The following is a 27,988-nucleotide window of genomic DNA, read 5'->3' as shown; positions in this document are numbered from 1 at the left end:
GGAATGAAAGAGGGGATATCACTACAAACATTAAAAGGATAACAGGGGAAAAGAGAGAACTGCATTCCAATAAATGTAACTACTTAGATGAAATGGACAAATCACTGAAAAAGACAAGGTACCAAGATGGACATAAGAAGAAATATAAAATCTGAATAGCCTAGATCTATTAAAGAAATCGATTTGTTATCAAAAAACCTTCCCGGGGTGCCTGGGTGGCTCAGATGGTTAAGCACTTGACTCTTGATCATAGTTCAGGTCTTGATCTCAGGGTTGTGAGTTCAAGGCCCACATTAGGCATGGAGCCTACTGGGCAAGCCCTACTGGGCATGGAGCCTGCTTTAAAAACAAACAAACAAACGAACAAACAAACAAACAAACCACCTTCCCACCAAAATTAGGAAGTTAAAAACCATGAGGTCTAAGTGGGTTTCCTGGTAAATTCTATACAAAATTTAATAAGGAAATAACACCAATCTTACTCAAGTTTTCAAATAGAAGGGAATGAAACAATTCCCAACTTATTTTATAAAGACCACATAATCCTAATGCCAAAACCTGACAAAGACATCAGAAGAAAAAAAAAAAACCCAACTAAACTATAGATCAAAATTCTTTAATGCTGCTACAAAAATCCTCAAAATATTAACACATTAAAATGAGAAATATATAAAAAGCATAATACTTAATGCTTAGTTAAGGACTTAATCCCCAGAATACAAATCAATTGATATAATGTGCAAAATTGATTAAATAAAGGAGAAAAATCATATGATCATCCCAACAGACATAGAAAATGCATTTGACAATGTTCAACACTCACTCTTGGCATACATTTTTAGCAAATTAGAATCAAAAGAAAATTTTCTTCATCAGTGTACCAATTGTCAATTATTTGACTTTCAACTTAAATCAACTCTTCTTTACCCTGATTTGTGATGCTGGAGTTAGTAACCATTTCTCTTTTACCAGCTGCCACAAAATTTGGCTTTATCAGTAGAAGATACAGTAGGAACATTAAGTTTCCATCTGGCATAATTTCCTTTCAGCCTGAAGAACTTCCTTTAGTTTTTCTTAAAATGTAGGTTTGTTTTAGATAAATTCTCTTAGTTTTATTTGTCCTTCCTTTAGTTTCATTATGGTAAGATAGTTTTACTATATTTAGAATAGTAGGTTGATAGTTTTCTCACTTTAAACCTATCATTCTACTGTCTTCTTGTATCTATTGTTTTTGAGAAGTATGCAGTCATCTGAATTCATGGTTTATCATATTAGATTGTGTCTTTTTGGGCGGCTGCCTTCAAGATTTTCTCTTTATCTTTGGTTTTCAATAATTTGACTATGGTATTTCTAGGTGGAGTTTTCTGTCTCTCTATCTTTTTGGTGATCACCAAGCCTCTTGAATCTTTAAGTTAATGTCTTCACCAAGTTTGGGCAATTTTTGGTCATTATTTTCCAAATGCTTTTCTGTTCCATTCCCCCTTTTCTCTTCTGATAATCTCATTGCAAGTATGTGAGCTCTTGCAGTACTGTCTGACAAATCAGTGAGACACTCTTCTTTTTTTCCCCTCTTAATAATACATTTTTATCTTTTTTTTTGGTTGGATAATTTCTATCAATCTATCTTCAAGTTCATTCATTCTTTGTCATCTCCAATTCACCAATAAGTCCTTCCAGTGAAATTTTTATTTAGATATTATATTTTTCAGTTCTAAAATTTCCATTTAGTTCTTTGTTATAGTTTCTATTTTCCTGTGAGACTTTGTATTGGTTTTTCATTAACAGCATATTTTTCTTTGCATCTTTGAGCAGAGTTAAAATAGCTGTTTAAAAATCCTTGTCTGCTAATTATAACATCTGGATCAGCTTGCAAGTTGTTTTCCAAGACTTCCTTTTCTTTTGAGTTTGCATCACAAGCTCCCTGTTTGTTCACATGTCTAATCATTTTGGATAATATTTTGGACATTTTAAATGAGAATCTGATTCTGTATATTACACTGAAGAGTAATTTTTGTTTGTTTTAGCAGGTAGTTAATTTGGCAGAACTCAAATTCCAAACTTTGTTTCTTCTGCATAGGCAGGTAGCAGCTAAAATCTCTGAGTTATTTTAGCCTTAGCTTGGCTTCCTGAAGTTTTCCCCATGTATGTTTAGATAAGGGATCAGCCAGAGATTTGGGCAATTTATATGTAGAACTTGGGGCTTCCCTTCCATGGGTCCCTCTATTTGGGAATCTCTCTCTTGACTTTCAGCCATTGCCCAAAATGCTGTACTCTGATTTCTCAACTATTAAGAATATAGATTTCTCTTTAATTTTCCTCCCCCTTGAAGAACTGACTAGACCCTACCATAAAAGCAGAAACTCATCCAATGCCATTCTTTTCTTCTTCCAAGAGTTGATTCCTCCCTAATTTCTGCCTGCTTCTGGTTACTCTTCAGTTCCTCCAGATAGCTGTTTTTATATTTTGCCCAGAGTTTTTAAATGTTATTTATGGGATGGTTGATCCAACATGAGCCAGTCCACCATAACCAAAAGGCATTGTTATTTTTTTAAAAAATTTTATTTGAGAGAGAGTAGAGCACGAGTACAGAGGGAGAGGGAGAGGGAGAAGCAGACACCCCTGAGCAGAGAGCCCAATGTGGGGCTCAATCCAAGGACCCTGAGATCATGACCTGGGCAGAAGGCAGATGCTTAACTGGCTGAGCCACACAGGTGTCCCAAGGCATTGTTATTTTAAAAACTTCTCTAGATAGTTAAGAACCACTGTACTAATCCCAATGATGGAAGAAGTATTTAGGTAGTGTCAACCATCCTCATAAGTACCACTTGACCATCTATCTATTTCGGATCTCATGATGCCAGTAGCTGTCCTTAATTAGAGACCAACTATAATCTTTTACACAATCCAACATTCCCTCTTGCTGAGCTCCTATAACTACCTGGGTAACATATATTCTCTCAGACTTGTTCTTGTCCACGCAAATGGGACCAGTATCAAGCTTCTGTCCTTTCTCACTATTAGTCAAATGCTACATTTCATTAATAATACTAAAGTTAAGATAATAAAAGGTTTTGTAGAATGAGTAGTATTCTTTTTTTTAAGATTTTATTTATTTATTTGAGAGAGAGAGAGAGCATAAGCAGGGTGAGGGGCAGATGAAGAAGCAGAATCCCTGCTGAGCAGGGAGCCCAATGTAGGACTTGATCCCAGGACTCCAGGATCATGACCTGCGCCTAAGGCAGATGCTTAACGGACTGAGCCACCCGAGCGCCCCAAGAGTGGTATTTTTAACATCCCTGCAGAACTGAAAATGAGGGAATAATTTGATTCAAGAATGTTGGATATTAAACTGGATCCAGAGCTAATTCTGACAATACTAGCACAAGAATTCACTGTTTCATGCCCCCAAACACACAAATATTTACTTAGCGCCTATTATTTATATTTGTACTTAGCGCTGAATTACAAGGGGATACAAAAATAAATTTGAGGAGACTCTGTACTCTTTGAGCTTGCAGAATACTAAGAATGGATTTGCTCATGAATAACCATAAGATAAAACAAGAAGTGCTAAGATCCATAAAAGAGAGTCTAATGGTATTCTCAGAACTGCTACCTGATTGTCTTGGTCATTGCCTCTTACATTCAAAATGACTCATTTGATCTGCCTGAATACATTTTTTTCTCTACCCAAAGTACTCAGCATTTTCAGATCCAAGTCAGGGCTCTTTAGACTATATGTCCTTTAAGAAATCAAAGGGTCCTTTCAAATAAATTTCTTTTGAATTCATTAATTTATTTAATGCCCATAAGAAACTTTTGAGATAAGTATTGTCACAAATTTAAAGAACAGGAAACAGAAACCCAGAATGTTTATGCTTAAAACTTGCCCCAATACACTGTTAAAAAGAAGCAGAACCTATCATGAATCTAGCTCTTCTGACTTCCAAGTCTAGCCCATTGCTTTTGTCACTTACAGGTAATATATACCGGGGAGAAGAAGTAGATTCATGGAGAGGTTTATAAAGAAGGTCAAATGGACCGAGGAAGTCAAGGATGAGACCTCAGGAAAAGTATCTGAATTTGGTAATCAGAAAATCATTGGTGAGTTAGCTGCATATCCCTTTCCTTCAGTCCTATATAATCAATTTTCATGTTTTAAATCTAAACTTTTAATAAAATTTCAAATCTACTCACTGTTTTCCATGTAGGACCCTTTGTGGTTTGACCCCATTTTACTTGTCCAATATCATCTTTCCATATTTTCTACCTCATATTCAGTGATCCATGCATATTAAACCATATATTCTTTCCTTTCCCGAGAGCAATACAAGAATACTTGAAGATATTCTTGGAGTGGTCTTTCCACCTCTTTCCTGTCATTTAGCATAGACGCTATCTGTTTAAGGAAGACATTCCAGACCACAACACCCCAGGGTGGCTTAGATGCCCCTCCTATATTTTCCCATGATATCCCTAGGCTTACTCCTTTTCTAGGATTTAACACAAAAATACTATAACTACCATTTACCCTGTCTGTTTCCCCCACTAAACTATGAGTTCCTTGAGAACAGGATTATGCCCTGTGTATAGTTGTATTCCCAAAACTTACCACAGTAGCTTTTGCACAAATATTTGTTAAGTGAATGAACAGCAAAGATTTTGATGTGTCGCAGAGCAACACAATATTCTAACCTGACCTCAAGAGCAAAGACTTTGATTATAGGTCATAGACAGTATGTTCTGATCCAAGACCCTAATGTGAATCTAGCTATTTAGACATTGAACTTCTTTTGCCAGGACATCAAATTTGTCTCTACCACTTCCTGTGAACAATTTTGTTTAAGAAAATGTGGTCAGGGCACCTGGGTGGCTTAGTCGGTTAAGCGTCCGACGCTAGTTTTTTGGCTCAGGTCCTGATCTTGTGGTTGTGGGACTGAGCCCTGCTCTGCTCCTCCCCACTGCCCAGGTCCCCTCTCTCTAAAATAAATAAATACATCTTAAAAAAAAAAAAGAAGATGCAGTCATAATTTTAGTTTCACAGATATAGTTCTAGAAGAACTGCATGAAATCTGAGAGATTTCTGCAACCTTGGATAGTTGTTTTGAAACTTTAAATTTTTCTTGCTTAGATCAAGCAAAACAAGTACTTAAGATAACCACAGTTCTAAACTTAGTCTGCAGCACTGAGACTTGTGCTCAACTTCAGTGTGACTACAAAACAAGATCATAGAATCTTCAAGCTAGACCAATATGGGGAGAACTTAATGAAATATTTGTAACGGTAATGAATCTCAGAATTTGAAGGGCACAATGAGGTCACTGGGTTCATCCATACAGTATCTAGTTTCTACACCCATTAGGTTCTTTTAGAGTACTTTTTGGAGTCATTTCAAATTGGTTGACAGGGCTTTGAATGACTATAGAAAGGAGACCCTATGGATACAGAGATGGGCTGAGTGCATAATCCATAACCTAGGAATGCCTATTCACACACTCTGGACATTACTGTCAGTTCACCTTTATTCAAGGCCTTCATTAAAATATACCTACATACATAGATGAGGCTTACAAATGCTCTCTGGACCTAGTATATTTTTAAAACATTTAATTTTATATGCTTTTGGATAACAGCAATGCACTAAATTTAATTTATGCATAGAGAATGTATGTATAGGAAAATTATAAATGTTGCTTATAACACTGTATTTAGAATTTATCATTGTTAACTTTGTTCCATAGAATTTAGTGGGATTTAAAATCATAAACTTGGCCATAAAGAGGTGGTATTAAGGGCTCTGTACATTGGAGAATAAGTCAACTGATTTCTTTCCAAATATCTTCTCCATTCATACTCCTAACGATAGCTTTATAATGTTAAGTAATATATAGGAGTACATATAGAATAGCGTAAGTATGTTGGGGGGTGGGGATAGGAGAAGAGATTTTGAGACTGACTTGGATATGACAGCACTGGTATAATTTAAATCCAATCCTGTCACTTGTTCTAATTTGCTAAGGAAAAAAGAATAAGGCATTCCTTGGAAAGAAACAACTTAGCCAATGTATAATTTTTCCCTGGGTTAGTTCATGTAGGAATAAAGGGAAGATTTTGTTTTATAAGGAACCACATTTCTAAGTGGGTATGGGAGAAAAATATCGTCAAATATCCACACTTTATTATTAACTCACCTATCCTTTTAGTTTAACGTCTCATTTTTTTTCTAATAACAGTGTTAAAGATTCTTCTCACTTGTTAATTCTGGCAATGAGATGACAACGTAGGCCATTTCTCCCCTACAGTTTCGTTTTTAATCTCCATTTAAGTGGTCCACTGTGTAGCATGACCAGAGACAAAAGGAGCCAGTCTGGATTTGTACCGTGTGTGTATACGCGTGTGTTTTGCACACCCAGCCTTAGAGATAGCATTTAAAGTTACATAGATTTATTATCCAAAGGGGCATCTAATTAAATAAAGAAGGGGGCATATGCTAGCTGGGCCGACTTCGGGATCTGTTCCTTTGTATAAAAAGGGCTTTCACATGCCTTCCTCCTCCGTTCTGAAAGCACACGGCTCCTTCTTCCCTTCACCATGAATAAGGCCGACATTTGACAGCTTCACAAGGCTGACAGGGTTACCCAACAGCCCACCCTCCCTATTCTCAATCCAATTAGACCTCTAATCCTCCAGATGAAAGGCCCAACTGCTCACGTTCCTCATGACAACGACAGCTATTGATTATTTGTCACTGCAGCTAACACCTTCCCTGTCGAGGCTGCTCTGACAGAAGCAGACCTACCAAATTAGACAGCACTTTATCTGCCCTGGAGGCCAAATGGCACAACAAGTAAAGGCTAATAAATGGTATAAAAATGAACAAATCATAACATTATGACAGGCTGATCGTTGCCAGCAGCCTCCCAGCTCAAGTTTGATGTTCTGTTAGCCTCGCTCCTTCTCTTTCCCCTCTGCTCTAGCTCCAACTTTGACTGAATTAAAGGCCAGAACAATTAAGGCATTTGACCAGCAAAGATAAGCCAATTGAAGTATCACCAAGGGACATAAATGTCAATAACTGACTGCCATTTGTCAATACAAACATTCTAGAGATGCAAATGCTTGGCCTCCGCTCTCCACTAGGCTGCACTGACTCGCTTTCCAACGAGAGCCACTCACATGGCCAGTCTGTGGCTATTTAACCAGAAGGAAAAGAAAAAAAAAAAAAAAAAAGAAAGAAAGGAAAGAAAGGAAAAGAAAAATCCAGTCCCAAGAGAGGAAGTATTCTACGAAGAATAAGCAGGAGTCATTGGGTGGGGGTGGAGGGTTGTATGAGAAAAAGATAGCAGAGCAGAGCTACGCTTCCTTAAAAATATAGCCTAATATGAGACAACGGGAATGTCATCATATGTTTTGAGTCAAGAATACACGCTTAATGTGAGAAGTGCTAGACCACCTGGGGAATTAATAAAGCTGGGACTTCAGAAGTAGACTCATTAATTTCATGAATATTTTTTTGAGCACCAACTGTGCACCAGGCACTGTTCTAGGCAATGGGGAGAAATGGGGCGGGAAAAAGGCCCCCCAAATTTCCAGCTTCGTGGAGTTTACGTTCTAGTCGGGTAAGAGACAATAAGCAAGGCAAACAAGTAGAACACACAGTATTTTAGGCAGTGTTAATGCTAAGGAAAAAAACAGAGTAGGGGGAATAAAATGTGTGAAATGAGGGACTCTCATGTAGGAAGCCAGGCAAGGCTTTACTGAAACAGTAACTTTTAAGTAAGAACTGATGAAAGTGAGGGAGTTTGGGGCCCCTGGTTGGCTCAGTCGATAGAGCATGCAACTCTTGATCTCAGGGTCGTGAGTTTGAGCCCCACATTGGGTGTAGAGCTCACCAAAAAAAAAAAAAAGTGAGGGAGTTCAACACAGAGGTATCTATTGGAACAGCATTCCTAGCAAAGAGAAAAGCAAATACAAAAAAACCTCAAGGCAAAAGCATTCTTTTCCTTTTAGAGGAACGGCAGCACCGAGGCCAGAGTGGCCTTATGCAGAAAACACAAGGGTAAGATTAAAAATCAGGTCATCTAGGTAAAAGGAGATTTAAAAAATATAGGGCTTTATAAGTCATAGGAAGTGCTTGGGCTTTTACTCTGAGATAAAAAAAACCCTTGGAGAGTCTGGAGCAGAGACTGACGTGATTTGACTTGAGTTTAAAAGGCTCATTCTGGCTGATGTCACGAGCACAGACTGCAGGGGGCAAGAGTAGAAGCCAGAAGGCCAGTTAGGAGGTCACTACAATAATCCAAACAAGGCTCCTACTAATCCAATCCAAGATGCTGGTTGTTATGACCAGGGTAGTAGCAAAGCAGGTGCTCAGAAATGACTGGCTTCTGAATAAATTTTAGCACGTAGAGTTGACAAGATTTGCTGATGGACATCAGTCTCACACAAGACAACAGGCCTTTGCATAAGAAAGGGGCGCCCAATACATGTTAGTTAAATTGAATTCTCTACCTGGCAGCTCAATTAAAAATGCTATGCGTTTGAAGCAAGGGAACTGCGTCAAGTCAAAATTTTAAAAACCAATTTAAGCAAAGACTTTGGAGTCAGACAGATGTATGTATTGCCTTCTTACTCTGCCACTTAATGAAAAATTACTCAAGCTCTTTTAGTCTTGGTTTCTTCATCTATATTATATTATGTGATATTCTACTATTCTCAGCTGGGTGAGAAAAAGAATTAGCGACGTAAGATAGAAGAGGTAAAGTTAGGGGCGCCTGGGTGGCACAGCGGTTAAGCGTCTGCCTTCGGCTCAGGGCGTGATCCCGGCGTTATGGGATCGAGCCCCACATCAGGCTCCTCCACTATGAGCCTGCTTCTTCCTCTCCCGCTCCCCCTGCTTGTGTTCCCTCTCTCGCTGGCTGTCTCTATCTCTGTCAAATAAATAAATAAAATCTTTAAAAAAAAAAAAAAAGAAGAGGTAAAGTTAAAAACAACATCATCTTAGTTCTGAATTAGAATAGGAAGTGACAAAATGACCAAAAAAAAAAAAAAAAAAAAAGTTCCAAGGAGTAACCATAGTAAAGACTTAGAAACAATCACCAGCCCTGTAAAAGTGAGCAGCCCTAGACTCTGGATTGTGGTCTCCAAATACTTTTTCCTGCTTTCAAGAACCATAGGTCCTAGGAGAAATGGTGGATTCCAGGTCTGGAGTAAAAAATACAGAAATTGTGAAACTAATATAACACTGTATATGAACTATACTGGAATTTAAAAGCTTAATGAAAATACAGAGATCAACCTGGAATATTTGGTTATAACAGTTAGCAAAGAAGCTATCAAAAAATAGGATCATGTCAAAAGGATCCAGGAACCAACTTGAAGGACTTCTCATAACCAAAGATGGAGTAATGTGAATATCAATTAGGGATAATAATGTCAATGAACTGATATAGCAACTATGTTAAAATGATACCCAAAGTATCCTATGCCTTGTTCATGATGATACTACAAAGGAAAAAAGGAAAAACTAATTGGTCATCATGAGAGGACATATTTCCTTACTTTGAAAACTGGTAAATAAAGAGAAAGAATCAAGGATTAGTTCTTCCTTTTCTGTATCAGTGAGTAATCAAATAAGGGGAAGTTTCCTTTTGATGAATTATTCCAGCAAACAGCTGTAGAAGGGATGGCAGAATTAGAATATCACCATTTTGCAACTCCTGAAAACACACTGGCTTTAGGCACTGAACAGCAAAATCTACAAACATCAAAACAATGGAGACAATGGAATATTATGTGTCTATTGATCAGAAATGTAGCAAAACAATGAAGCAGTTTAGCCAAAAAAAATTGAAGGGGAATCAGATCAAGCCTATAGATCCAATAACTAATTTCCAGGAAGTATGGAAGACAGGAACAAGTTAACTATATCTAGAGAGAGAATCAACGTCATCTAGACGAGACCATTAGTTTGGACTAAGACATCGAGTTACTGAAGGAGTTAAGCCCCAGTTACAAAAAACTGTAAGAAAAAAAGAAAGAGAGATAGAGGAGGAATCTACAGATTTAAAAAGACTTAAAAGACATAAACCAATGTCAGTTTATAACTCTTATTTGGATCGTGATTCCTAATTCAAACAAATGTAAAAAACCAAACAAAACGTTTATGAGATAATTTATAATTTGAACATGGGTGGGCTATTTTATGATACTATGATATTAAATAATTCTTGTTAAATTTTTAGTATTACAATGATCATATTTAAAAAGAGTCATTTTCTTTTACTTTTATCTATTAATTTCTTTTAAAAGATTTTATTTTTAAGTAGTCTCCACACCCAACGTGGGACTTGAACTTACAAACCAGAGATCAAGGGTTGCATGCTGGGACGCCTGGGGGGCTCAGTTGATTAATTGTCTGCCTTTGACTCAGGTCATGATCCCAAGGTCCTGGGATCGAGCTCCGCCTTGGGCTCCTTGTTCAGTGGGAGCCTGCTTCTCCCTCTGCCTGCTGCTCCCCCTGCTTGTGCTCTCTCTCTCTGACAAATTAATAAATAAAATCTTAAAAAAAAAAAAAAGTTACATGCTTTACTGACTGAGCCAGCCAGGTGTTCCAAGAGTCATTTTTCTTTTTTTAGAAATAAATTTTGGTGTAATGGTATGACGTCTGGGATTTCCTTCAACATGGGAAGGAGAAAAGTTTCCTCTAATAAAACATTTAAAAAGATATGAGGCTTAAAAAAACCTACTGTCAAACTCATTGGCTCCTCCTCCTTTCATAACTATAATCCCACAGTAATTCAAAATACATTTGAACCCGGACCCCTTCTTACCACCTCCACCACTACCACTCTGGTCCAAGCCAACATCATCTCTCAGCTTCCTAATTAGTCTCCCTCCTTCTGCCTTCATCCTTTTGACAGGCTACCAGTTAAATGAGCGTTTCCAAATATAAGCTAGATCATATTTTCTGCGCTTAAACCCTTCAATAACCTTCTCCTTTCGTGCATGGTAAGAGCTGAATCTTTCAATATCCTGTAGGTCCTGTAGGATCTCTGACCTCATCCTCACCCCAGAGTTACAGGGCTCTTTCTGCTATTTCTTGTAATACCATGCATGCTCCCATCCCAGGGTCTCTGCACTTGGCATTCTCTCCCCCTGTGAGGTTTGCTCTCTCATTGCCTTTAGGTCACTTAAATGTTAAATGTTCACTTAATGTTCCTTCCTTAAGTGAGATTTATCTGATCACTCTATGTATAATATGCAACCCCTCGGCTCCCTATCTCTTTCACCTGCCTTATTTTTTCCATAGCAAGTACCCTCACCTGACATAATGCTATATATATTTTATAATCTTTTTCATCTGTTGGTTTGTTTTATACCAACAAAATGTAAGATCCTTGAAGGCAGGGATTTTCTGTTTCATTTTGTTCATTGTTATATCCCAAACACACAGAACAATACCTTATGATCAGCAGATACTCAATAAAGAAATATCTGTTGATTAAATGAATTTTTTTACTTTCAACCAGTGCTCTTTACAGCTACACTTCTCAATTAAGCTTGCCAGGTGAAGGTTAGGGTAACATGCTATGTGGTGCCCATGTTTGTTAAAGACAAAGCTAAGTGATTTGACCATTCCCTTATTTGGAAGCATTCAGAAGGAGATGCCCATATATGCTAAAAATAGGAAGGACCCCAAGGTGGGGTAAGTATTAGGCCACCCCCACTGTAAACAGAACTAGTATATCTGGCTTTTGTAGCCTGAGCTAAAGGGCGGTGCCCCAGGAGGTAGCCTACAGTCGTTGCTGGAGATAGTAGTTAGGTCCACAAAGCTCTGTAACGGGCCAAAGGACACTGTGGCCAACACTACAGAGTGCCTGCCTCACATCTATGCCCATCTACTTCTGGGCTAACAGAACCTTGATTTTTGTTGATCTTCCTTTAAGTAGTTGTGTCCTTCAGAGAAGGCTGGGCCCTTACCAAATCCAGTGGTGGACTGATTGGTATGAATAATCATGGTGGTTCATTTTTGTCAAGAGAGTGGATTAGGACTAGGAGTCAAAGCGATGGAAGAAAAGTCTGCCATAGGGCTTCTGGGAAGGATTCTCTTGTTCAAAAGGTAAACAAGAGGGGCACCTGGGTGGCTCAGTCGGTTCAGCATGCGACTTTGGCTCAAGACACACTCCAAGTTAGTCTGCCCACTGTCAACTGCATTACAAGTTCCACTTCTGATAGACCGTGCACAAGATTCTACACTTTTCACTCCAGGAGGTCATTTAAAAATATTATATGAAAATATTTCTCATTACTTTTTATCGCTGCACAGCACTACATCGTGAGGACATACTCTTTTTATTCAACCAGTCCTCTGACAGGACATTTCCCTTCATGCTTTCTCTATTACAAATAATGCTGCAATTAAATAGCCTTGTGCATACATCACTTCTTATTTTTACCATCGTATGCTTCTAGAAGTGGAAATGCTGGGTCAAAGGTAAATGCATATTCTAGTTACTTTTGCTGGCTATTGTTGAGCTTCCCTTCATAGGGGTCATACTATTTTTCATTCCCTTCAGCAATAGTTTTGCCATCAGAGCACTCTCAAACTTTTTGACTTTTGACAACCTGGCACATGAAAAACATCTCACTGCACTTTTAACTTGCATTTCTCTTATGATGAACAACGTTGAGCGCATTTCCACACATTTAAGGGCCACTCGCATTCCCTTTCTTGTGAACTATCTGTTCATATCTCTGGCTCATTTTTATAGAATCATTGGTCTTTTTCTTCTCCGTGTTATGTCTTAGGGGTATTAACCCTCTGTTAGTGACATAACTAGCAAATATTGTTTTCCAGTTTGTCTTTCTTCTTTTTCTTTGCTTATGATGTTTGCTACAGGGAAAAGTCTTTCTTATTTCTCTGTAGCCATATTTATTAATCCTTTCCTATCGCTTCTACATTTTGATTTATAGACAGAAGGTTTTCCCTGCTCTTAGATTATGTATCGTAAACCTTCATGGTATATTTAATGTTTTGTAATATGTATACACATTACTATTCAATTAAGTAACAATGTAAAGCATGCACCGGTGTGCATATGTACATATCTACACAAACTCGCATAGATTGTATTAGTTCACAATCTGCACAACATTGAAATGACCAGTTACATACATGGTTAGAAATTTAGAGCCATTACTTCAAATTCATATTTTAGCTCAAATTCCTAACAGTTTGCAAAGAATCAGTTTAATGAATGACAAAGAGACCAGAAGGATTTGAAAAAAAATTTAAAACGATATAAACCATGTCTTCTGAAATCTAAAATTTTTTGAGATAAACAGAGTATACTCAACAAATTTCTTGAAAATCAGTAGTTTTGTTGGTGAAATATTAACTTTATGATGATTCAGAATCTGAAAGACTTTAAATATTTAGGCAAAAGTTGATTTTAATATTTTAAGATAGTACAACATGATAGATTAAATACTAAAATGGTGAACGAGTGAATGAATTACTCATCAGAATTGGAATGGTGAACAAGTGGACTCTGATAGAGTAAATAAAATTTTTCAGGGGACCTAATTACCACTGATGACACAGTTCCGACAAGTATAAGGAAAGAATACAACAATCTTTTAAATTGGTGAAGTTAATTTTAGTGGTAGTGTTTCAATGATTAAGCTTTTCTGCAGGCAGGATCTATTTTGATATCAAAGATTAGGATGAGACATCTGGTGACTCATATGGGGATGAGATGACAACTATACTGAATGACAGACTCAAGAACCAAGAGGATCTTGAAAGGTTGTATGATGAACCCAATTCCATTCACCAAGTATTAATTGAGTATTTGTTAAGTACTAAGCACTGGAAATAAAAAATATGACTATAACACTCTTGCTGATATTAAGATGTTCATTGTTTGTGGGGAAATAAAATGTATAAACAAATAAATATCTTTTGGTGGGATAGGTGATGTAACAGTGGTTCGGTATACAGGGTACTGGAGGAACAAGGAAAGGAATGGTAAACTCTACCTAAGTAAGTCTGGAAAGTTCAAATAAATGAGTAAATATGGATAGAGTAAGATGCTACATTTGGGTCCAAAACCACAACAATATGAATATAGGATTAGTTTAAGCAATAGTAAGCATAAAGCAAAATTAGAAGTGTTTTTTTTTAAGATTTTATATATTTATTTATTTGAGAGAAAGAGAGTGAGCAAGCGAGAGACAGAATACAAGGGTGGGGAGAGAGGCAAAGGGAGAGGGAGAAGCAGACCCCCGCTGAGCAGGGAGCCTGATATGGGGCTTGAGCCCAGGACTCCAGGATCATGGCCTAAGCCAAAGGCAGATGCTTAAACAACTGAGTCACCCAGGCACCCCCAAATTAGAAGTTTTATTTGAAAAATCTTCAATAGGAATCAACTGCATTTGGTTGCCAAAATGATAATGAGGAAAATCATGGCATACTCTGTACTCATCAGACTGGCACTGTATTCTATTCTAGGTGAGGGATTTAGGCAACTGTATGCATATAGGGAGAAAGGGACCAGGATGGGAAGGAGACTTGAGAGCATATGTGAAGAAGGAATAAAGACATAGATAATAATAACCCTGCAGAAAAATTTTTTCACTGGGCTAGGACGATTATTTTATTAATATATATGTCAGATCATGTCACTCCTTTCCCCCAAACCCTCCAATGCCTCCTCATTTCATTCAGAGTAAAAACATTCCTGACAATGGCCAAAAGGCCCTATAGGATCTGGTTACCATTTCTGCCATACCCTCATTACCTACTGCTTCCCCTGGCTCACTCATTAGAACGATGCTAGCCCTACCCGCATTGTTATTCCTCAAACATTCCAAGCATGCTCCCATTTTGAGGCCTTTGTTCTAGCTGTTCCTTCCACCAGGAACAAAAGAAAGTTCTCTCAGCCATTCACATGGCTAACTTCCTCACCTCCTTCAAGTCTTGTTTCAAATATCACTATCTTAATGAAAATTATTTTGATTACCTTATTTAAATTTACACCCTGCTCTCCCCAGTCACCTCCTCCCTGGCTTTCTGGATCCTCCTGACTTTGGCATTTTGGTTATATTTCTGTTATATCAGTAAATGATTATTTGGGCTTTGTAAAAGCTTAACAGTCAAAGGAGGTATAAAGAGCCCTATGATTGGTCATAGGGAAAATGCTGTGCCCAGGGGCTGACAATATTCATACTGTAGGAATAATAGACCCCCTGATTCCCTCTAACTCTCTTTTGAACAGTGAAATATAAGTAGGTAAAAAACAATAAGAGAAAATTATATGAACAAATACAATCCTATGGCCTAAGAAGGCAATTATCAAATTAATGCTCAAATTTCCTTTGGAATTGATGTTATACACAAAATTAATTCTTAAAAGTTTAAATGAAAAGTAAATGGATCTAAAGTTCCTTTTTATCAGCTGTAAAAATATTCGCTGGCCCTGTGCCCAGAGTTTAAAAGAAATCAGCATGAGTCTAATGAAAAACAAGCTGTAGGTCTCAGGGAAATTCAATATATACTCTTTCTTTTCCTTTTAGTTTTTGATTGGTTTCCATGGGAATCTAGGCTTGTGGGGATCTCTAATCTATTCATAGAAAGCAGATGCTTGTATTTTCATGACTTAGTAAAACTGGGGGTCAGCGAAGAGATAAAGATGATTAGAAAATGACCATGGTTATAGGAAACAGGAACATGTTCAAAACAAAATTTGGTGAGCCACATGGATTTTAAAATACAATCTGCAAGGCTGTGTTTGAGAGGTGTCATAACACGAAGGTAAAAGACTGCACTTAGAAGTGGAAGCTCTGGGGGCGCCTGAGGGGCCTCCATCAGTTAAGTGTCCAACTCCTGATTTCAGCTCAGGTCATGATCTCAGGCTCATGAGATCGAGCCCCACATTACGTTCCGTGCTGGGTGTAGAGCCTGTTTAGGATTCTCTCTCTCCCTCTCCTTTTCCACTCCCCCATCTCTCTCTTAAAAAAAAAAAAAAGTGGAAGCTCTGAGTTAAATTCTGAATCTAGCCCATGAGAAGGAAACCCTCAGGTACTTCTTTGGGGGTATGACTGGGAAACTGGATTCGGGAATGACTCTAGGTCAGATGAATCAGAAGACTTAGAAAGTAAGCCTCCGAAAAGTACGTAAGTTTTCTTTCAGTGCAGCATTATTAGGAGCACTGAGCTGGGAATCAGAAAAACAAGGTAATTCCTGACTCTATAAGTATCAAAGTGACCTGGAAGAATTCCAGGTCAAGCTATACCTCAGTTTACTTACACAGAATAGATTATATTTAACTGTTCTGACTGCTATAAAGCTGCTATGGAACTAAATGAATGTGTGTGTTTTTTTTTGGAATTATGTTAGAAAAATTCAAAGTAGTGATTTCAATCAAGATTTGTTGACATGTTCTTCCTTGTCACTACAAATTTCATCCATGCAAGCCGACATACATTAACTATTGTGAAAGTATTAAAGGACAGATAGGTGTTGATTTCAATTCTCTGATTTCTTTAAAAGCAGACCAACTCTGGATTTGGTTGGAATGCTCTTGAATATACAATCCTAAATATCTGAAACCAGTTTCTAGGGACATCTGGGTGGCTCAGTCGGTTAAGTGTCTGACTTGATCTCAGGTCAGGTCTTGATCTTAGGGTCATGAGTTCAAGCCCTGAGTTGGCCTCCATGCTGGGCACGGAGCCTACTTAAAAGAAGGAAGGAAGGAAGGAAGGAAGGAAGGAAGAAAGGAAGGAAGGAAGGAAGGAGTTTCTAACTGGAAAGCCAGAGGGCAGGTTTAGAGATAATTTCTAAAATTCAGAGGACAAACTTGAAACTTATTTGGAAACCTAAGAAGTTGGAATATACTGAAGCAAAGATTCCTTAGCCCGGGACTTTCTGCCTGCCTGGAAAAGGAGCCTAGCTAGGGTTGAATTCAAATGGGGCAAACTGTAAGAGCTGTCTAACACCACCCATCTCAGTTCAGAGATTTCTTGAGAGATCGTTAACATTCCAGAACATAAGGGTTTCATACACTCAGACTTTCCTACATTTCTAAGTCATGCGGGCATCACAGATGTCTTTTGGTGCCTTCTTGTAGGAGCATACCAATGGCCAAAACTTCATTCGTTTACTCTTCAGATATCCACTGGCTACACAGTTTGTGGTAGAGTGGGCACTCATTAAATTATTTTAAAATGAACTAACAAGTGAATACAGCCACAGAGAAGCCTAGAAGTACCTACTAAACACCTCCAGGTGATTTTGATGCATGCTCAAGTTTACAGGGCTTTCCTAGAGTTCCTGAAGCTAACACTGGGGAAATGTGGCCAAAGTGCTTCAAAACCTATGTGAGGAACTATTCTTTTTTTTTTTTTTTTAAAGATTTTATTTATTTATGTGACAGAGAGACAGCCAGCGAGAGAGGGAACACAGCAGGGGAGTGGGAGAGGAAGAAGCAGGCTCCCAGCGGAGGAGCCTGATGTGGGACTCGATCCCATAACGCCGGGATCACGCCCTGAGCTGAAGGCAGACGCTTAACGACTGCGCTACCCAGGCGCCCTGTGAGGAACTATTCTTGATTCTATTCTTCCTCATCCTACCTACAAATACTACTCATCAAGTCCTGGAATTTTATCATTTTTTAAAAATAATTTCTAAATTGAGGCATAATATATTTCTTTATATAATAAAGTAGAGAGGGGCGCCTGGGTGGCACAGTCGTTAAGCGTCTGCCTTCGGCTCAGGGCGTGATCCCGGTGTTATGGGATCGAGCCCCACATCAGGCTCCTCTGCTATGAGCCTGCTTCTTCCTCTCCCACTCCCCCTGCTTGTGTTCCCTCTCTCGCTGGCTGTCTCTATCTCTGTCGAATAAATAAATAAAATCTTTAAAAAAAATAAAAAATAAAAAAAATAAAGTAGAGAAATCTTAAGTATACGGACTGATAACTTTTTATGTAATCAACATTCAGATCAAGCTATAGATCATTTCCAGCACCCCTGAAATCTTCCTTTATGCCCCTTTTTAGTTAATATCTATATTGGGTAACCAAGAATCTGATTTGAATCACCATATAACTTTGCCTGTTCTTAAAATTTGTATAAATACCTGACTTCTTTTTTTTTTAAATAGCTGATTTCTTTCACTCAACATGATGTCTATGAAATTTATTCATGTGGTGCAATGTATCAGTAGTTCATTATTTTTTATTGTGTAGTAAATCATTGTAGGAATACATCATAGCTTATTTACCCATTCGCGTATTAATACGCATTTGAGTGGTTTGTGCTACTAAGAATATTTGCTATTATAAATAAAGCTATCATGTACATTCTTATACATGCCTTTTGGTAGAATGAGGCACTTATTTCTCTTAGGTATTACTGGGATTGGAGTGTGAATTGCGGTGATTCTGCGTGTTTGTGTGTGTGTGTTCAGCTTTGTTAAGAGTCAAACTTCATTCTAGAGTAGATTAATCAATTTGTATTCTCACTAAAAATGTTCCATTTGTTCCCTATCCTCACCATCAATTGGTATTATCAGACTTTTTCATTTTAGACATTCAGATGGTTGTGTAGTATCTCAATGTGGCTTTAATTTGCATTTATCTAATTAGTAATGAGGTTGAAAACCTTTTCATGTGTCTTTTGAGCATCTGTGCATAATCTTTTGTGAACAGAGCTACACGTTTCAACACATACCTCAAAATCAAGAAATCTCGAAAACATAACATTAAGCTAAAAAACAAGTTGGGGAATGACACAAAGTATAATACCATTTATATAAAGATTTTAAAAATGTGAAATAATATTGTTTATAGTTATATCCATATAAAGTAAAGGTAGAAAAATATGCATGGGAATTGAAACCACCAAAATTAAGATAGACTGAGAAGGCAGATAAAGGGGAATGGGATTTGGGAGGATAAATGGAAAACTTAAGTGCATCTATACTGTTTTATTTCATTAAAGAAAATCTGGAAGAAAAATAAAAAAAATATTCAGTTTTATCTCTTCTGGGTATTACATACCTGAGTATTTTTTATGATATTCTCTATTCTTATCTATAAGTTTAAAATAATTTAAGTATCGGGGTGCATGTATCCCTTTAAATTAATATTTTGTGTTCTTTGGGTAAATACCTAGTAGTGCAATTGCTGGATCATAGGGTAGCTCTATTTTTAACTTTTTGAGGAACGTCCATACTGTTTTCCACAGCGGCTGCACAAGTTTGCATTCCCACCAACAGTGCACAAGGGTTCCCCTTTCTCTACACCTGTTATTTCTTGTGCTGTTGATTTTAGCCATTCTCACAAGTGTGAGGTGATATTTCATTGTAGTTTTGATTTGCATTTCCCTAATTATGAGTGATGTTGAGCATCTTTTCATGTGTCTGTTGGAACCCCAATGTTTATAGCAGCATTATCTACAATAGCCAAACTATGGAAACAGCCCAAATGTCCAATGACTGATGAATGGATAAAGAAGATGTGGGGTATATATATATCTATATATTCACACACACACACACACACACACACACACACACACACACACACGAATATTACCCAGCCCTAAAAAAGAATGAAATCTTGCCATTTGCAACAACATGGAAGGATGCTAAGTGAAACAAGTCAGAGAAAGACAAATACTATATGATTTCACTCATATGGAATTTAACAAACAAAACAAGCAAAAGGGGAGCTAGAGACAGAGAGAGGCAAACCAAGAAACAGGCTCTTAATAACTATAGAAAATAAACTGATGGTCACAGAGGGGAGGTGGGTGGGGGGATGGGTGAAATAGGTGATGGGGATTAAGGAGAGCACTTGTGATGAGCACCAAGTGTTGTATGTAAGTGTTGAATCACTATATTGAACACCTGAAACTAATATTACACTGTATGTTAACTATCCTGGAATTTAAGTAAAAACGTAAAAAAATAATCAATTTAAAAAATAAGACAAAAAACATTCAGGTTTATGCAAAGGCAAAAAGAATGATGAATAATTTACTAAGAAAAGAGAACTGAAAGGAGAATTGGCTCAATTTCTTCATCCAATAACAAATTGGACTAGACTATCCTGAAGGGCCTTTTTGTCTGTGACATCTACTGATTCCTAAAGAGTAGTTTGAAGTTTACACCTATATTGCAGTATGATGAATAGCAATAATATTGACAACCTACAGTCTTAGGGGGCACATCTCTCTACCAAGCAAAATGCTTTATATCTGAGGAAACTTCATTCCTAAAAAGCAGACAGGGAGAAGTGTATTATCCCATTTTATAGATGAAGAAGCTGAGGCATATGAGAGTGATATTTGATGGGAAATTAAGCTCACAGAGTCTTGTAAAATACTACTAACAAAATTATAAGGGGGTGGGTGGATAATGAAAAGGAATAAATATAACAACTAATTTACACTTCAACGGTTTTGAAGATTGTACCATTCATAATAAATCTATCTGATGTTCGAATTTATTGATTGATTCATTCCTTCATTCATGTATTCGTTAAGCAAACATGAACTGACTTTTTTAAGTGGCAGGAGTTGTGCTAGGATTGGAACTAGTCAGACTGGAACTAATAAATCAAGTAAGACATAGCCTCTGCCTTCAAATAGCATTAGTCTGGTGGAATATAGATTAATGGTGGTAGGGAGGGAGTTACACATAAGTATGTATATGTATGTGTATGTGCATATACACACCGGAATATAGAGTTCCAGGGGACTGGGAGGTGGATTGTTTGGTGTTTTGTGTGTAAGTATGAGTGTGCACAAAATAAGGGAATCCAATATCCTAATATTGTCACCCGGTATTAAAGTTTTCCCAAAAACTTTCAGAGGTATTCTACTCTTCACCTTTAATTTTTATAAGTCATTAACATGGAAAGTGTTGAAAATAATTAATATTCAGTTTTCATAGATTAATTGAGAATTCTGTGGTGAATTAAAAAAAAAAAAAGCCCCACAACACAACCACAGTCTGAAGCTTCTTTAGTTTTTGTGTTTAACGTGATCTAATTTTTCAAAGTGGGGGTAATCTTAATCTTCTTGGAGCCAAATTAATAACCTCCTGGAAGATTAAACATGCATAACTATTAACATTTAGTAAGATTGCTAAGGCTTTTTTATCCTTATTAACAAATAAATGTATCTGTGGAAGTCGGAGAAATAGTAGATTCCCTGGAGGAAAACATTTCTGACAATTAGATAACTTTTGTGAGAAACCCAGAAAAGGTATGACTGATCGCTTTCTTGGGTTAAACTGAGGGAACAAATGAAAAACAAATTAGGTACAGATGTTCAGTATATTGAGATTAATTTTATTCTTGTGGGTACCATTTTCTTAGCTGCTTGGACTAATAGCAATTTGTTTCCAGAGTAGTGAATATGTGTCAAAATAACTAAGCCAATCAGCATGGTTCAATAAGTTTTTCCCATATATGTATTTTGAAACTGGATAAATGTTTCTAATAAACAAAATGTCTAGCATTTGTATTAATAATGACTTTCTATATAAGTAACCCAAAGTGTATTCATTCATTCAACCAAGACATGTCAGACACCATGTTAGATTCTAGGAGGTTCAAAAATAAATAAAACAAAGTTCCTGCCTGGAGATCCAGTCTAGTGGGAAAGAGACAAGTAAGCAATAATTACAATACAAGGTAATGGGCCTCTAATGGAGACATGAACAAAATGTTATGGGAACAAGAGTTTTTCCTACTAATAAACCTAATGAAAGATAACATAATTAGTTCACTATCATAAAAAAGCAAAAACATAATAAATAACATATGGGAATGGCTGATCTTCAGGGCAGTAGTAATAAATGACTATTTACATGGCATGGTGGTTGATATTTTATATAACACTTAGCTGTGTAAGGGAGACAGGCCACCTTTCATTATCACTTGATATCTTTATCTATGATCTTTGTACGCAACTTAAGAGCAGGAATCATGTCTTTCATCTTTGTATTCCAAGGCCCTAGCACAGCACCTGTTACACAGTAACAGTATGAACATATGTTGAATGAATGCATTCATGCCCATACATATGAATATTGATGATTACACAAATAGCACACTTCTGAGTTCACAGCTAACAGAATTAAGTGGGATAGACAATACTTGAAAAGAATATTTGATATGTGATACATCGGAGAGGTTCACTAAACAAAGACAAATGGAAATTTAATAGGGATCAGCATGGAGAGTACTTTTTTAGAGCAGACATATGTGATTCATTTTTTAATATTTCCTCTAGGTGTATAATCATGACTACATAGTAGACATTTGGCAACTACTTAATGAATGCACTGTTCTACCTCTACAATATATCTCTTGGATCGAACTCCTCCTCTCTATTGGCCTGAAGTGTAGTAGCTTTCTAAGTAACTCCTCTCTCTTCCTCTTCTCAAAGAGCTTTAGTTGCCATATTCATCTCCAGAAAGTACTTTGATGGTGTAACTTTTATTTTCAAATTTCCCAAGCAGCTCCCTTGTATTAGGACACTTTATTTAAAAACCATAATTAAAAACAAAACAAAACAAAAAACCACAGGAGGTACCTAGTATAAAAGCCTGGTACTGGCACAGAGCACACACTAAAATGGCTAAAAATTAATGAGCTAGGTTGACCTGGGAAAATTAGTTATTCAAAAGATTTAAAATGAGAATGGACCCCTACACAAAAATCAACTTGTTATGTATTAAAGACTTAAATTGGAAGGAAACTATAGGACAATTTCAAAACAATCTCTGCTGAGCTGTTTGGGCTCCCAGCTGTTGTTTACTGCTGGGTTTCTCTGAGCCTCGCCCAGCACAGGCAGAGCTGAGGAATCTGCTAAGGATTTGCAAGGAATTTGTACCCAGATTTTTGGGTTCCTTCTCTGCAGTTCCCTTCTCTCCAGGATTTTGCCCTTCCACGTTCCAGCCCCTGCTAACGCCAGACTCTACCTGCAGTTTCTCAGCCTACTAAGACTATTGCTTCCTGCTGGGGTTGTATTCTTATGCATTCCAGTTTGAAGATGCCTTAAAGGATACAGCCAGATAAATGTGGTGCTCATTTCCCGAGCTTCTCTTCTCTGAATGATTGTAATTTCTTAGATCCCGCTTATGCTGATTATTCTCAATGCCTTCAAACAACGTATATGTACTTTGTTCAGTCTTTATAAATGTTTATGGTGGGTGTTCAGTCTTTATAAATGTTTTTGGTGGGTGGGTTATTCTAAAACAAGTGGTCATGGCTAGAATTGATGCCTAGTCATGAAAGTCTTTTGTTGATTGCTCATTTTTCTTTTTTCTTTTCCTTTCTTTCTCCCTTCCCTTCCCTTCCCTTCCCTTCCCTTCGAGCCAGCAAGCGACCACAGGCAAGTGCCGGGGTTAGGGGAGGAACAGAGGGAAAGAGAGAAGCCCAAGTGGACTCCATGCCCAATGTGGAATCTGATGCTGGGCTCGATCCCACAACCCGGAGATCATGACCTGAGCCAAATTAAGAGTCCGACGCTCAACTGACTGAGCCACCCAGGCTCCTCTCTCCTTTTTATCTTTAACCACTCAATCGTTATTTTACATTGTGTTTCTAATGATGCCAATATCAAAGGTTTCTGCATTTCTGCTGACTGATTCATGGTAGATTGCTTCCTCAAATATTTGGGGATGTTTCCACTGTGAGATCTTGTTTGGTCTATATAATATGGGGGAATCCTGTAAGTTTAGGGTGAAGATGCTTTCTCTAAAGAGAATTTGTATTTGTGTCTGCTCAGAGGTAGGGTGTGCTACAGACCGGGGACACAGCTCCAACTATTCTCTGAGAGTTATTTCTAGACTCTTCACAGTCTTATTCCTGCTGGATCTATACTATCTGATTTTTATAATAATGGTGCTTTTTTACATAAAGCACAAAATCAAACACAATACCCAATTTTGATCTGGACAGAGTAGAGTACTAAAGATTTATTATTACCCTTGTTCTGGAAATTTTACTAGTGCTAGTATAGCCTAAGGATACATTACCTCTTTTGGCAAATATGCAAAAACAAACCACAACACAGACAAAGGGGGAAATGCGTAATTATCAGATAGTCAAAAGACCATGAAACATGTTATTTATGAAATCAGCTATGTAAATTGTGACATGTAAATCATAGTTCTATTTATTCTTTGATACTGTAGAAAATCACAATTTAAAAAAATAAAGGAGAAAAAAAAAGCAAAAGAAAACAATGCATTGCATCTGTGGAGAGACTTATAAGTAACCCCTTCTCTCACCTTTCTGGTCACATTATACCTCTCCAGAGATGACGTCCCAGAGGCTCATCAACTCAAATCCCCAGTTTTTTCACATGACCCACTTGATGTGAAGTTAGGTTCCTCCAACCTACATTTTTGAAGTTGGGTTTTAAAACCAAATGAACCACAATGAAAAATCTAAAGTGTATCAAATTCATAATACTGGGACTATTGCCAATCTGAAATGTTTACTTTTTGATGATAACAAGTTAAATGGAGTTACACTTCCTGAGTGAATAATTTTAACAGCTGACAGGCCTAGGTGAAAGGTTATAAATACCTACGCAGTAGTTAAAACCGAAATTGAAAATGAGGGAGATTTTTTAAAAATTACTATAATGAAAAGCAAATTCAAGAGCAATAACTTTGGGAATAACCTGACAGACCTAACTGATCACAGCATGTAACTAGCATATTCAGTAGTATATCTTAATGTCAGTCTCTTTTTATGCATTCAACTAATGAAAAAGGTATTTTTCTAACCCCTCAATTAATCAGCTATATCTGTTTCACATTTTTTAATGGGAAATAACTCTAATAGTTTCTGTTGGATCTAACTAATTTTTATTGCTTTTTATTCCAAAAATATATGTCTAAAATAATAAAAAGGAAAATATCAGGCACTGGAAATATATTTTATACACCATAATTTAATGGAGGGAAAAATCATTTTCAGATAAAGAAGTCTTTCAATAAATTTAGAAGCTTCTCATTTTAATTTTTTGATACATTTATCTTAAAAATCTCAGCTCTTAACAATGCCTTTAAAAATCCTGAAATCCTTTTTACTGGCAATACAGTTTTAGATTTTTAAAAAGTTGAAATACATTTAGAAAATAAATTTCTTTTATGCTTCTTAATGTCCATACTTTAAGAGAGACTGCAAGTTTTTGTTGTAAAGTAATTAATACTTGTCAGGGGAAAATTTTTAAACAGGAGAAAGTACCAAAATTCATACATATTACCAATTAAAACCCAACCACTATTAATACCCTAGTGTTGGGGCACCTGAGTGGCTCAGTTAAGCACCTTGGCTTTGTCTTGGGTCATGATCTCAGGGTCCTGGGATCCAGCCCCACGGTGGGCTCTCCACTCAGTGGGGAGTCTGCTTCTTCCTCTCACTCTCCCTTTGTGCCTTCTCTCTCTCCCTCTCAAATAAATGAATAAAATCTTCAAAAATATATATCTTAGTGTTTTTCTTTCTGGCCTTTGCTTTTCCCCTATGCATAAACTGATTTGTAATATAGTTTAATCATATTATACATACCATTTTGATTCCTTTTCCTTGACTTAACCTTAGATCATGTAATGAATTCCATTGCTCAAGGAACTTGGATAAATGAATGGAACCACTGATCATGATCTATGCTTTATTCTCTGCAGTTTAGACTGTTTTTAGAGAAAGCATATGAAACGAAGAGTCCCATGCTTGTGATTTCTTTATCATCTGTCAATTGCATAGTTCCATTAATCAACTTATAAATACCTCACAAAGGTTTACACTTCAAAGTAATTTTACTTCTCACCTTTTGAGCTGCAAGATGGAGGGCTGTTCGCTGGCTGTGGTCAGTTTTATTAACATCTGCTCCTGCCTTCAGGAGAGCATCTGCACAATCCAGTCTGTCAGCCAACACACAATACATAAGTGGTGTCCTCCCAAATTGATCTTCTTTGTCTTTAAGGGCAGAGTTTCCTATGAAACAGATAGTGATATTTGATAACTGCTATTGTTATTATTAATACAACTAGGAGCTACATTTACTAACTTTATTATCAAGTTCTGTGCTAAAAGCATGAAATATATGCCACTTTTACTTACCCTATGAGATAGATATTACCATCCCCATATTACAGGGAACTGAGACTCAGAGAAGTTAAGTAACCTGCTTATATTACACTGAAAGTAGGTGGAGCTAAAATTCTAACTGATAATTGATTCCAGAGGCCATATTCTTAACTACTATATGTTATGCTGAATTAATATTGTGAGATATGGAGCTACTTATTTTCCTCAGTCACTCCTTCCTTTTGTGTAGACTAAACGCTAAGCATTGTGGTATGTTTTCATGAGAGATACAAAACTGAATCATGATTGGCTTCCCATTTTTGACAATATGAAGTAAGTGCATACTACCCTGATTCTCGTGCTAATTACAACTAAAAACCCCAGGCAAAATACATGAAAGGTGGAGAAAAGAAGGCAAACTGTCTAGAGACTATGGGACTCAGAATAACCTGATGGTGAGTTCCCTGTCTGTCTTTTTTTTTTTTTTTTTTTTTTGGCCTCCTAAATACAGTCTGGGTGTTTAAGTAGCCCACAACCAGAAACACCAAAGAGCAGATACAAAATTCCCCCAGGAAGCCTGTTCCCTCCAGTCAAAAGATTGGGAAGAGGGTAGCCCTTGGAGCACTTATACTTGGCTCTACTCAAAGCACATACAATGAAAGAAACCACACCTCTTTTCCTCCCCACTGGGTGCAGCAGAGACTATGGAGAGGAGTCCTATAAACCGTCATGTCCTGAATTAGCAAAGGATAGCAACGAAGTATCATCTTAACCCTTCCCAACTAGAGAGCAGGGAGGATTATGGAGAGGAGGAGGCTGGAGAAAGTAGTTCTTTAAATTGGTGCATGAAATCATAAATAACTCTGAACAGCCCATGTGTGAAACTAACCAGAATCAAAGTAGCAAAAGTTTTGAGAATTGAACTATGGGTGGAATATTGCCTAGGTTCTAAATTAGCTTGGGTAGCAGCTAAGTAGGGCAGACGAGAAGAGCCCTGCAAGAACTGTGAAAACTCACTCGACATTAGAACCATGGTCCAGAAAACTGGAACAGAAAGTTCATTCTAAACCTAAACAGATTGTCAGTCTATTAAATAGAACATTTAAATAGGATCCAGAGTCTCATAACATAATACATGAAATGTCCAAGATACAATCCACAATTATTAGACAAACCAAGAGCCAGAAAAACATTAACTTAAACAAATAAAAAAAGACAATCAACAGACACCAATACTGTGATGATACAGATATAAGAATTATCTGACAAGGATTTTAAAGGAGCTATAATAAAAATGTTCCCAAAAGCAATTATGAACACTCTTGAAATAAATGGAGAAATACAAAGTCGGAGCAAAGAAAGAAAGTAAAGATGAACCAAGTGAAAATTTCAGAATAATAAATAATTAATAAGTAAGCAAATAAAATAACTAAAATAAAAACCTCATTGAATGGAGATGACAGAGGAAAGAATCACTGAACTTGATGACAGACCAATAAACATTACTTAATCTGAACATCTGATAGAAAACATAGAAACAAAAAGAATCCACAGAATCTCAGGGCTCTGTGGGACAACAACAAAGTATCTACCATTCACGTAATCAAAGTTCCTGAAAGGGAGGAAAAAGAATGAAGGGCTAAAAACATATTTGAAGAAATAATGGCTGGAAATGGTGCAAATTTGGTGAAAGACACAGACCTACAGATTTAAAAAGCTGTGCAAAACCCAAACAGAATAAACTCCTAGAAATCCATGCTATGTCAATCTAGTCGAATTCCTGAGAACTAAAGAAAAAAAAATCGTGACAGCAGCCAGAAAGAAACAACACATTATAGGGGAAAAACAACTCAAATAACAGTGTATTTCT

The 27,988-nt window shown here is 37.1% G+C and overlaps 1 protein-coding gene across 3 annotated transcripts in view; it reads right to left on the bottom strand.

The window, feature by feature from the left end:
* INVS (inversin) overlaps positions 1-27,988 on the bottom strand; it is a 148,473-nt gene that overhangs the window by 104,177 nt on the left and 16,308 nt on the right. For 2 of the 3 annotated variants that reach the window (XM_026506130.4, XM_057313622.1), the window contains exon 3: positions 25,859-26,025. In XM_026506130.4, coding sequence (XP_026361915.2) covers positions 25,859-26,025 — 167 coding nt within the window. Of the gene's footprint in view, positions 1-24,311; positions 24,421-25,858; positions 26,026-27,988 lie in introns of those variants that run through there. The other variant, XM_057313623.1, reaches the window with a different exon arrangement.

Source organism: Ursus arctos, unplaced genomic scaffold (assembly GCF_023065955.2).
Source record: "Ursus arctos isolate Adak ecotype North America unplaced genomic scaffold, UrsArc2.0 scaffold_18, whole genome shotgun sequence".
In the NCBI taxonomy this organism is placed as follows: Eukaryota; Metazoa; Chordata; class Mammalia; order Carnivora; family Ursidae; genus Ursus; species Ursus arctos.
The sequence above is the reverse complement of the archived record's forward strand: the minus strand, read 5'-3'. Positions and strand labels throughout refer to the sequence as shown.